The sequence below is a fragment of the Stegostoma tigrinum genome, chromosome 23 (genome assembly GCF_030684315.1).
Source record: "Stegostoma tigrinum isolate sSteTig4 chromosome 23, sSteTig4.hap1, whole genome shotgun sequence".
Lineage (NCBI taxonomy): Eukaryota > Metazoa > Chordata > Chondrichthyes > Orectolobiformes > Stegostomatidae > Stegostoma > Stegostoma tigrinum.
In genome coordinates, this window is record NC_081376.1 from 1,037,682 (window position 1) to 1,050,100 (window position 12,419).

At 42.3% G+C, this 12,419-nt stretch overlaps 1 protein-coding gene across 1 annotated transcript in view; it reads right to left on the reverse strand.

Annotated features, from left to right (window-relative positions):
- eif3ba (eukaryotic translation initiation factor 3, subunit Ba) overlaps positions 1-12,419 on the reverse strand; it is a 69,037-nt gene that overhangs the window by 20,950 nt on the left and 35,668 nt on the right. Inside the window, exon 11 of the mRNA XM_048552703.2 lies at positions 11,768-11,840. Coding sequence (XP_048408660.1) covers positions 11,768-11,840 — 73 coding nt within the window. The remainder of the gene's footprint in view (positions 1-11,767; positions 11,841-12,419) is intronic.

Consider the following 12,419-nt stretch of genomic DNA (forward strand, 5'->3'; position numbering starts at 1 on the left):
AATTTTATACTCCCTTTTAAAACTTAAGCACACTTCCCCTTATCTAAGCAAATCTAAATAGATTGTGGTAGGTATTAGATTAATGCATTGTTATTTTTGTTATTTCATAGAAATCTTATGGCCAAATAAAAATTGTCCAATAGCTTGAAATAAAGTATTTTAGTAAAACAGTGCCAGGAATTTTTACAATTTGAAACAGCAGGTATTTCAATTTCAGCAACTTTACAATAGGACCAGACAGACCTATTCTAGTATGTAATAGTGTGTAAAATTTTAGAAACAATAAGCAGGGAAAGAAATAAACACTTGAAGAGCCAAGTGTTATAAAAAGGCAGAAAACCATAATTGATTAATCAAATTGAATTGTTTTGAAAAAAGTAATAGTGAAGAATTGCTAAAGGGTAAGTAGCTGCAGTCTAAATGAATTTTGAGGAAGTATTACGTACAAGATTGATTAACAAAACTGTGGCTCACAGAGATTTGTCAGTGTTAGTTTGAATATCGCCTTACAGGATAGAAGGTCATAAATAGTTGATTGTAAATAGTTGAATTTTCAGACTGGGGGATGGTACTCATTGCTGTTCCCCAAGTCTCAGTGGTAGAACCACTGCACAAAATTTTTGACAATCCCAAACTTTGGAGATGTGGTTCACAGTGAGGAGGACATCAATAATTTCATTGCGACAGGTCAATTATAGCATCACAGAACAGGTAGATACAATTTAATACAAAGAAGTGTGAAGTGATGCATTTTGACAGATGGGTAAGGAAGGGAAAAGGCAACATAAACTTCACCATGAACTTTAAAGAGTGGAAGGAGAAAAGACCTGAGGATGCATATATCTTTGGCAAAACATGACTGAACTTGAGCTTCGTAATAGCGATACAAATACAGACAAGTAAGGCTGAGCCTATGTAAAGTTTGGGTTAAACCACGACTGTGTCCAGTTCTGTTCACCAAATGTCGCAGAATTAAACAGCATGGAAAAGTCCTTTCAGCGTACCTGTCCATGTCAACCAGGTCTCCTAAACTGAACTAGCCCCATTTGCCTATATTTAGCCTCCCTCTCAACCCTTCCTATCCATGTGTCCACACAAATGTCTTTTAAATGTTCTAATTGTTCCTGCCTATACCACTTCCTTTGGCAGCTCATTTTACATATGCATCACCCTCTGTGACAAAGTTGCCCCTCAGATTCTTTTTAAATCTGTCCCCCTGTCAGGTTAAACCTATGCCCTCTAGTTTTGGACTCCCTCACCCTTAGGTAAAGAACATGGCTATTCACCCTATCCATGCTCCTCATGATTTTATAAACCTCTACAATGTCATCCCTCAGCCTCCTAAACTCCAGGGGAAAGAGTCCTACCCAATCCATCCTCTCCTTACAACAAACATTCCAGTCCTGGTAACATCTTGCACATCTTTCTTGCACTATTTCACGTTTAATAACATGCTTCCTATTGCAGGGCAAACAGAATTGTATGCAAATATGGCCTTACCAATGGTTTTGTACAACTGTAACATGGCTTTCAAACTCCAGTACCGAGTACCCTGACTGAAGGCAAGCACGTCAAACTCCTTCAAACCCCATCTACCTGCGATGAAACTTTAATCAAATTATATACCTGAACCCTTTAGGTCTCTGTTCAATAACATCCCACAGGGACCTACTGTTAACCGTGCAAGTGCTGCCCATTTGCCTTACCGAAATGCAATATTTCCCACTTATCTAAATTATCTGCCATTCCTCAGCCTCCTGGCCCAGTTGATGATTTTATTGTCCCAAGACAACCTTCTTCACTGTCCACTAAATTACCAATTTTGCTGTCATCTGCAAACTTACTAACCATGCCTTCTATGTTTTCACCCAAATCTTCGCAGGGCAGTTAGGTTGGAGCAGCAATCAGGAAACCCTGCAGTAGCAGGGAGGTAGCAACACAGTTACCAGCAAGGCCATAAATCAAGTACAGCATGAACAAAACACAAATCTTCAGTGCAGTTCCTGTTGACGTTATAACATCAACAGGTGAGAAAGGCACCAGATTCGTGTGCTGGACACCTGACATTTACCAATTAACCATTTGTCTAACAGATTTTAGAGCAGTGGGAACTTAGTTACAATTTAGCTTTTCATAACCTTAGTGATAGTAATAGAGTAGGATGTCTTAACAAAATAAAACTAATTATTCTCATCTAAGGCATTAATTGTAAGTTTAAGAGATTTCAGGAGAGGTCAGCCAAACACAATGTGCAGCATGTCATATGTGTGGAGTCCTGCACCTTGACAAATGTCCTAGATAACCACGAGTGCTCCCAGCCGCAGAAACTGGAAGTTGAATCTTCGAGATTGAGCATAAGGTGGAGACCCTGTGATGCATCCTTGAGGCTGAGCGGTATAATGGATAGCACTTTTAAATAGGTGATCATGCGGCAGCTCCAGTGACTAGAGGAAAGAAGGGAATGGGTGACCACCAGATAGTTCAAAAAGAACAGGCAGATATTGCAGGAGTCCCCTGGGGTCCCACTCACTAATCACCGTTCCATTTTGGAAGCTGAGGAAGATGCTGGTACCTCGGAGGAATGCAGTCAGAACCAAGTTTCTAGCGCCAGAAGCAGCTTGACTGTTGGTGGGGTCAGGGGAGAGGAGAAGAGGAAAGGAAGAGCAAGAGAGATAGGATATTCTTTAAGTCAAGGGAGCAGACAGGCGCTTCTGCAGCTGAAGACATGACTCCAAAATGGTATTTTGCCTCCCTGGTGCAAGAGTCAGGGATGTCACCGATGCCTGCAGGGAATCCTGATAGGGGAGGGACATGTTGGTACCAACAATATGGGCAAACTGTGGAATGAGGTTTTGCATCAAGAATTCTGGCATTGATTAAAAGCAGTACCTCAATAGTCATAATATCTAGACATAGGAAATGGCGGGTGGTTGGAGGCTCTGATGGATTTCAAACAAAAAAAGACAAATCCTCTGGCCCAGATGAATTGCATCCCACGATGCTATTGGAGACAAGGCAGAAAACTGGAGGGACACAAATCTTTCGTTTCACTCAGGTTTAAGGCGAGATGGGAAAGATTTTAAAAGGACATAAGAATTAACTTTTTCATGTGGAGGGTGGTTTGTGCATGGAATGGGCTGCCAGAGGAAGTGCAGGAGGTTGGTACAATTACAACATTTAAAAGTAATCTGGATACGTGAATAGGAAAGGTTAAAAAGGTACATAGGCCAAATGCTGACAAACCGAACTAGATTAGTTTAGGATATCTGGTCAGCATGCACGACTTGGACCTAAGGGTCTGTTTCCATGCTGTACAACTCTATGACTCTGCCTACAGGGTGTGCCAGAAGACTGGAGGAAGATGACTGGAGGAAGATGAACGTGGTTCCACTTTTCAAGAATGATGGTAGAGCGGACCAGGAAATTAGAGATCGGTGAGTCTCACAAAGGGAAACCTGTGGATAAAAATCTGAAGGAGAGGATTAATACCCATTTGGAAAAGGATCAATTAGGGATAGTCAGCATGGCTTCGTCAGTGTGAGGACAAGCCTGGGAAATGTGATAGAATTTTTTTTGAAAATGTGATCAAGTGTGTGGATGCACCAAGTTCAGTTGAGGCAGTTTACACGGATTTCAGCAAAGCCTGTGATAAGGTCCTACTTGACAGACTGATTAAGATGTAAATGAGGGAAACTTTGAGATGAAACAGAAACTGGCTCTGTAATAGGACACAAAGTGTAGAAGGCTGTTCAAGCAATTTGAGGCTGGCATTCAGCAGTATACCACAAGGATCTGTACTGGGAACCTTATTGTTTATGAAATAGGTAAAATGATGCAGATGAAAATGTGGGGACGAAAATGTGGGGACAATGTTAAGCAAATTTGCAGACAATACCATGATTAGCAGTTGGCATGACTAAGGTTACAGGAAGATGTAGATGACTTCATCAAATGGCAGTTAATTCTGATAAGTGTGATGTTATGAATTTTGGAAGAAGAAACAAAAGGAGGGACTAATTAATGAATGGCAGGACATAGGGTAGCTTAGAGCAACAGAGAGAGATCTTGGGATAATTATTCACACATTCCAGCAGAGTACGTAATTAAGGGTAATTAAGGCGGCATATAGGGCACCTGCTTCCATCAGTCCTGACATAAAGCCTAATAGCAAGGAGATCATGTTGTTTTACAAAGTTTTGGTCAGGCCACAGCTGAAGCATTGTGTGCGGTTCTGCTTGTCTTATTATAGGAAGGATGTGACAGCATTAGGGAGCTACAGAGGAAGTTCACCAGGATATTGCCCGGGATGAAAAAATTGAGCTATAAGGAGAGACTGGATAGGCTTAGTATGTTTTCTCTAGAGCAGAGATTGTGGAGGGAGGGGGCATATTGAAGTGTAAAAGATTATAAGGGGTAAGGGCAGGGTGAGTAGCTATTCCCCTTGGTTGAGGGATCAATCACGAGAAGGCATAGTTTTAGGGTAAGGGGCAGGAGATTCAGACAAGATTTGGGGGAGATTAAAAAAACGTTGCACTCAGCAGATGATGGAAGTTTGGACTGCACTGCCTGAGAAGGCAGTGGAGGCTGAAAACCTTACAACATTTAAAAAAAAATCTGGAAGAGCACTTAAAACATTACAACATTTAAAGATACGGTGGCTCAGTGGTTAGCACTGCAGCCTCACAGCGTCAGGGACCTGGGTTCAATTTCACCCTCAGTTGACAGTCTGCATGGGTTTCTCCAGGTGCTCCAGTTTCCGCCCACAATCCAAAGATGAGCAGGCTAGGTGGATTGGCCATGTTAAATTGCCCAGAGTGTTCAGGGATGTTTCGATTAGGTGGGTTATAGGGGACGGGTCTGGGTGGGATGCTCCAAGGGTCGGTGTGGTCTTGTTGGGCCAAAAAGACCTGTTTCCACACTGTATGAATTCTATGATATGGGACAAGTGCAGGAAATTGGGGTTAGCATGCTTTTAGTGGTAGTTATGTTGGTGCAGACTTGATGGGCTTCAGGGCCTTTTCTGCACTGTAATCTGAATCGTTTGTATGGCACACCACTGCTTACAGGCCTCCAGTACAAACAACAACTTTCTACCACCACTGTCTCCTACCCTCAAGCCAATTTTGTATCCAATTGGCTAGCTCTCCCTAGATCCCAGTCTACCATGTGGAACCCTGTCAAAGACCTTGCTCCAGTCCATGTAGACAATGCATACCTTCGTGCATCTTCTTGATCACCTCTTCAAAAAAACTAAACTAGGTTAACGAGACATGATTTCCCATGCGCTATATCACGTTGACTATCCCAACCAGTCCTTGCCTTCAAACACACGTAAATCCTGTCTCAGAATCCCGTGCAACAACTTTTTCACCACTGACGTTAGGCTCACCAGTCTGTAATGCCCTGGCTTTTCTCTGCAGCCATTCTTATTATGGTACAACATTAGCCACTCTTCAGTCTTCTGCCACCTCATCCATGGCTGTAAATGATACAAATATGTCTGATCAGGGCCGTGCAATTTTCCCCACCAGCTTTGCAGTGTCCTGGGATAGACTTGAGTGGAGCGAGACAGATCCACAACATGGTCTTTGTTTCATGTGTAAGTGCAACCTTCCTTGAAGGAAGTGAAATGGGAAAGGGAAAGAAAGAATATTCAAATTCAGGAAGTCAAGAGGAAAATAGCAACAATCTCTGGCGAGGTCAGAGGGTAAAATGGGTAGGCATGTCATAACAAAATTGAACAGGAGAAACCATGATGTATTTTGGTCAGAAGAATGACAGCATCAATACAAAACTTTACAAATCCGTCAAGACTCAGTACAGGAGCAGTTGGTGAGTTTTGAGAAGATTTATAGCTCAGGTTGAGGTTCTGGATGTAAGTTTGCTCGCTGAGCTGGAGGGTTCGTTTTCAGGCATTTCGTCACCATTCTAGGTAACATCAGTGGGCCTCCGGTGAGGCACTGGTGTTATGTCCTGCTTTCTATTTATCTGAATAGGTTTCCTTAGATTGCTGATGTCATTTCCTGTTCTTTTTATCAAAGTTCTGAACTACAGAAGCAACCATCCCAACACCCACAAACGAAGCTGCATTAGAACATTATTTCAACGAGCCACCACACACTGCAGCACAGAGGAACTATGAAGAGCAGAAGAAAATCCCCTATACAGCTTATTCAAAAAGAACAGGTACCCAAGGAACACAGTCCACAGATTTCTCAGCCACAAACCCAAACAAACAGACAAAACAGGCCCAGAAACCATAACCACTCTCCCCTACATCAAAGACATTTCGAAAATGACTGCCAGACGACTCAGGCCTCTTGGCATCATGGTAACCCACAAACCCACCAACACACCAAAGCAGCATCTAATGAACTTAAAAGACCCTAAACAGACAACAAGCAAAACGAACGTCATTTACAAAGTACCTTGCAAGAACTGTGACAAACACTACATTGGACAAACTGACAGAAAGCTAGCCACCAGGATACATGAACATCAACTAGCCACAAAAAGACATGACCCAATATCACTAGTATCCTTACATACAGATAAGGAAGGACACCACTTTGATTGGGACAACACATCCATCCTAGGACAAGCCAAACAGAGACACGCACGAGAATTCCTAGAAGCATGGCATTCCAACCGGAACTCCATCAACAAACACTGATTTGGAGCCCACCTACCACCCTCTGAGAAAAAGAACAGGAAATGACATCGCCAACACAGGAAATGATATCAACAACCCAAGGAAACCTAAACAGATAAATAGAAAGCAGGACATTATACCAGCGCTTCACCGGAGGCTTGCTGATGTTACCTAGAATGGTGACAAAACGTCTGAAAACAAACCTTCCAGCTCAGCGAGCAAACTCACATCCAGAACTGGAACAGTTTTCAGGAAAGGATGTAATGTATGTCAATGAGTCTTTGTAGATGGCACAGTAAGTTGAGAACGCTATTAAAATGAACAGCGGGATCCTTGGTTTTATAAAACAAGGCAGTGTGCAATTAAAAAGAAAAAGGAATAAATTTTATATTAAAACTCCATAAATACTTGTTAGGCCTTATCTGGATCCCAAGTCTAGATATCACACTTGAGGAAAACTTTAGGAGGCCATTCAGGAAGGAAAATGTGAAGATCTCAGTGAAGGCCAGAAAATATCAATAGGTATGAATAGGTATGATGAGGTTTCAGTCTGAAGGGATTAGATATTACAAACAGACGAAAGGATTTTAATAGAGTAGATAAGAATAAATTGCTTCCAACTACAGGAGAATTGGAAAAAGAAGCTGTGACATGAGAACAGTTTTTACACTCGTTGAAAGGATAGTGAAATCACCTTTAACAGGCATCAACAAAAAATACTAGAAAAGTATTAGGAAGCTGAAAATTTGACAGGTTATGTGGAAAGAACAAGGCAGCCTGACAAGTTAGATCGTGTTCTCAGAGCCAACACAGGCATGATGAACTACCTCCTATGTAGTGTAATTTATTGTCTGTTCCTGTGCTTTACGTCTTAGTGCAATATACCAAGTTGACTAAAATACTAAACTATTGTAATCCCAGTTATCAGTACTCTACCATACCATTTTAAGCGCTCTTACAACTGCAACAGTAGCCTCCACTGCCACCTCAAACAGCACGCTTCACATTTCTACCTCTCACTGTGTGAAAAATGTTTCCTTCGCTCTCCCCTAAACCACTTACTCCTCACCTTAAAGTTGTCTCCTCTGGTCTTCAAGGCATCCACCACTAGGAAAATATTCTCACTATGTATCCTATCTATGCCTCACAATTTTGTATACCTTATTCAGATCCCTACCCACAACTTCCAGGGAAAACAAATCCAGACTATCCAGATCCTTATAACTTTCCATCCCAGGCAACATCCTGGTCAATGTCCTCTGCATCCTCTCCAGTCCAATATGTCCTTGCAATAGTATGATAAGCTGAACGGCAGACCATCTTCCACCTGTAACCTAATCAATCCTCCACAACATTGTAACAAGACTTCCATGCTCCCATATTGTACGTCATGGCTAATGAAGGCAAGCATTCCAAATGCCGCCTTCACCTCCTGTCTACCTGTGCTGACGTCTTCACGGGTCTATGGGCTTATACACCAAGAGTCCCTTTGTTCCTCCACATTCCCTTGTGACCTATCATTCACTGTATGTATCTTTCCCTTATTAGGTCTCTCAAAACACATCACTTTACAGTTAGAGATTAAATGTGAACTACATTGCTCAGTCCAATTTGATCAATATCAGACTATAGCCCAAGGCCATTGTCCTCATTAACACCACCAATTTTTGTGCCATCTGCAAACTCACAAATTATACCTCCTACATTTACATCCAAAACATAAACAGCAAAGGTCCCATCACCAATTATTGTGGTAGACCGCTGGTCAGGGACTTCTAATCACAACAACATCCCTCCACCATCAGCCTTTGCCTCCTTTTTTAAGCCAAGTTTGGATGAATGTTGCCAACTTATCATTGGATCCCATGGGCTCTTACCCTTTTGAACCAGTCTTCCATGTGGGACCTTGTCAAAAATATTACTGAAGTCCATGTAAACCACATTAATGGCATTATCCTTATCAATCTATTTAGTGCTGTGTTCTGACAAAGGGTCACTGGACCTGAAGCTTTCTTCACAGATGCTGCCAAACATGCTGAGCTTTTCCAGCAACTTCTGTTTTTGTTTCTGATTTACAACGTGTGCAGTTCTTTCGGTTTGTATTAAACATATTTAATTACCTTTCAAAAGCTCAAATAAATTAGTCATACAGGATGTCCCTCCAACAAATCCCTGATCAATCACTGCCGTTCCACGTGTTGATTAGCCCTACCCCTCAGAATTTTTTCCAGTAATTTCCCTACCACCAACTTCAGATGAACTGTTCTGTAATGACCTGGCCTATCTCTGCTATCCTTCTTGAACAAACGAACTATATTAGCTATTCTCCATTCATTTGGCATTTACTTATTAGGTATCGCAGCCCCAGAAATCTCCTCTCTTGCTTCCTACTGCAGCCTGGGATGACCAGGATCTGAGGACTTAAGCACCTTTATGCTGGCTAAAGCATCTAATACCTCCTTCCTTAAAATCTTAATTCTCTAGAACCTCACCATCCTAACAGAATTCGAGCTACAATGTCTTTTTTCTTTTTGAATACAGATGAGAAATATTCACTTAAGACCTCAGCCAAGTCCTCTGGCTCCACACACAGACTGTGCCTTTGGCTTCTACTAGTCCCCATTCTTTCCACAATAATCTCCTTGCTGGGGGGGCGGGGGGGGGGGGGGGGGCGGTGGCAGGAAGCAGAGTTTGCTTCTATGTACGTGGGTTTCCACCAGGTTCCAGCCACAGGCCAAAGCTGTGCAGTTTAGGTGGGCTAGCCGGGCTAGCCATGGGAAATGCGCGGTTACAGGGACAGGGTGGATTAAGGTGGAATGCTCTTTGGAGAGTTGGTGCAGAATTGATGGGCCAAACGGCCTACTTCCACACTGTAGGGATTCTATGATTCTATGTCTGCCAGGTCCTGCCTAATGGCATAGAAACTGGCATTCCCCCAATTTAGAGACAACTTCTGCACAATCCTTGTCCCTTTCCAGAACGACCATGAAAATTACAGGTGTGGTCAATATCCTCAAAATGCTCATTCACTGACACTACAACCACTTGAGAGCTTCAGTGCCTAGCATTAGGTCTCGCACTGTGCAAATCTTTAATATGACTAACTACATATTGGCTCAAAACATTCTCTTAGGTGCACTTCCAAAATTCCACCCCATCTAATGGCTTAGCCTCCACAATGCTGCAATGTAGCCCACAGATTAATCACTCTTTTGCTGAAGAAATTCCTTAACCACTGACAACACATTCACCCAGAGGACCATTCTTGTAAACCACTTCTGGATCCACACCAAGGGCAACATATCCATCTTTACATACAGGACCCAAACTGCTCAAAACATTCCAAATGCGGTTCTGACTAGAACCTTCTACAGCCTCTCTGTTGTTGTACTCCACCCCTCTTGAAATGAATGCCAACGCTGCATTCGACTTCCTAACTCTGAAGTTAACCTTAAAGAATCCTCTACTGAGACTCCCAAGTTCCTTTATGCTTCAGAATCCCAAAGCTTTTCCCCATTTAGAAAGCAGTCTTCACCTTTCTTTCTTCCCAAAGTGAAAAACTTCACACTTTCTCACATTGTATTCCATGGGGAAGCAACGGCCTTGTGGTACTATTGCCAGACTTAATCCAGAGGCCCGTACAATGTTCGGGGAACCTGGGTTCAAATCTTGCTACAGCATGATTTGCCCCATGAGCAATTAAGAATGGGCAATAAGTGCTGGCCTAGCCAGTGATGTCCTCATTCTGCCAACAAATTTAAGAAACTGCCGTTTCTTTGCTCACTCTCCGAGACTGTCCAACTCGTTCTGAGGCGTTCCCGCTTCCTCGATACTCCCTGTCCCTCCACTTTATATCTTTTGCAAACTTAGTAACAATGCCCTCAGTTCCTTCATCCAGACTGTTAATGTAGAACACAAATATTTGTGGACCCATCACTGAATTTTATGGAAATACACTAAAAGTCAATGGTTATCATGCTGAAAAACACCCCTTTATCCCTCAACTCTGGCTGAATGGCAGAAGGCAATCCTTTATCCAAGCCAGTACCTTACCCCTAATACCATGGTCTCTTGACTTATTTAGTCGGCTTCTGGAAACCCAAATAGATCACTGCCACCAGGTCTGCTTTGTCTAACTTGCTCATTGACTAATCTGTTAGACTTCTTTTGACAAGGTAAAGGTAGACCATGCCTGACCAATGTGTGCCAGTTCTGCCCTATTTTACAATGCACTTCCAATTACTCCACAATTTCATCCCTAATAGCAATGGGCCCAAAAATCTTAACAACTGAGGTCAGGTTAGCCAGTCTATCACTTCCTGTCTTCTGCTTTCCTCTCTTCTTAAGCAGGAGTATTACATTAGCCATTTTCTACTCCTCAAGGGCACTCCCTGGATCCAGAGATTCCTGAAAGATCATCACCAATGCCTCTACCATCTCCTCAGCGACCGTCTTCAGAACACTGGAATGCAGGCAATCTAGTCTAGGTGACTTATCCACCTTCAGACCTTCCAGCTTTCCCAGCACCTTCTGAGTGATAGCCACTACACTCATCTCTACCCCCTGACTCTCTCAAGTTTTGGAATGCTGGTGTCTTCCAATGTGACAGCTGATGCAAAGTACTTAGTTTCTCCGTCATTTCTTTGCTCCCCATTACTTCTACAAATTCATTTTCCAGTGGTCCAATGACCACTCCTGCCTCTCTCTTATCTTTTAAATAAAGTTGAAATCCCCACCTACTATAACCATATTCCTCTCATACCTCTGAACTGCCTACATAGCTCCTCTGTCTTTCTGACTGTTGGGAGTCACATGTCAGCCAGACCAGGTAAGGATGACAGTTTCCTTCCCTAAAGGACATTAGCGAAACAGATGGACTTTTCCGAAAATCAACAATGGGTTCATGGTCATTATAACATCCTTAATTCCCGATATTTTTACTGAATTCAAACTCCACCATCTGCCACGGCAGGATTTGAACCTGGGTCCCCAGAATATTATCTAGGTCTCCGGATTAACAGTGCAGAAACAATACCTTTGGGCCATTGCCTCCCCCTTAATTATAACTTTCACTCCCCAGCAAGGCCACAGATAAGGCTATTGGAGATAACTTACCTTTCATTTCCACTACATCCACAGGAACCTGCTTTTCTCTCATTCTGAAGATTTCAAAATTAGTCACAAGACCCTGTAGAGAGAGCGCTCACTGAACATTATACAGGCAATTCAGATCAGAATGTTAACAAGAGCAATTATTGACTTAATTTCGGTTCTTCGATCCCATTGCCAACAGTGCAAAATGTGTGCAATTATTTTTGTCCTATTCATTTTTGGGATGTGGGCGTTGCTGGCTGGCCAGCATTTCTTGCCCATCCCTAGTTGGCCTTGAGAAGGTGGTGGTGAGCTGCCTTCTAGTATCTACAAATGAGATTACACAATTAAAATGTATTCACAGCTGCATACGAAGTAACAAAGTGCATAATTTAATTAAACTTCAAATGTGCCTTCTGAATGGCAAACTAATGAAATTGCATGATAACTTCTGGGTGAAAGAGTTTCAAGTTGAACAATTTTGGAATTAGAGGAGACTAATTTGTTTAAAGTAACATCTGCATAAATTTACAGCAAAAATCAGTTCCAGTTGCTGTAAAACGATCAGATACAAATTTACCATCAACTGGAAGCATCTGTCCTTTGTAAGAATACAAGATACAATGGGTCAATGTGGAAAATAAAATTGCCTTCCAGCAAGAAATGTGTAATTCAG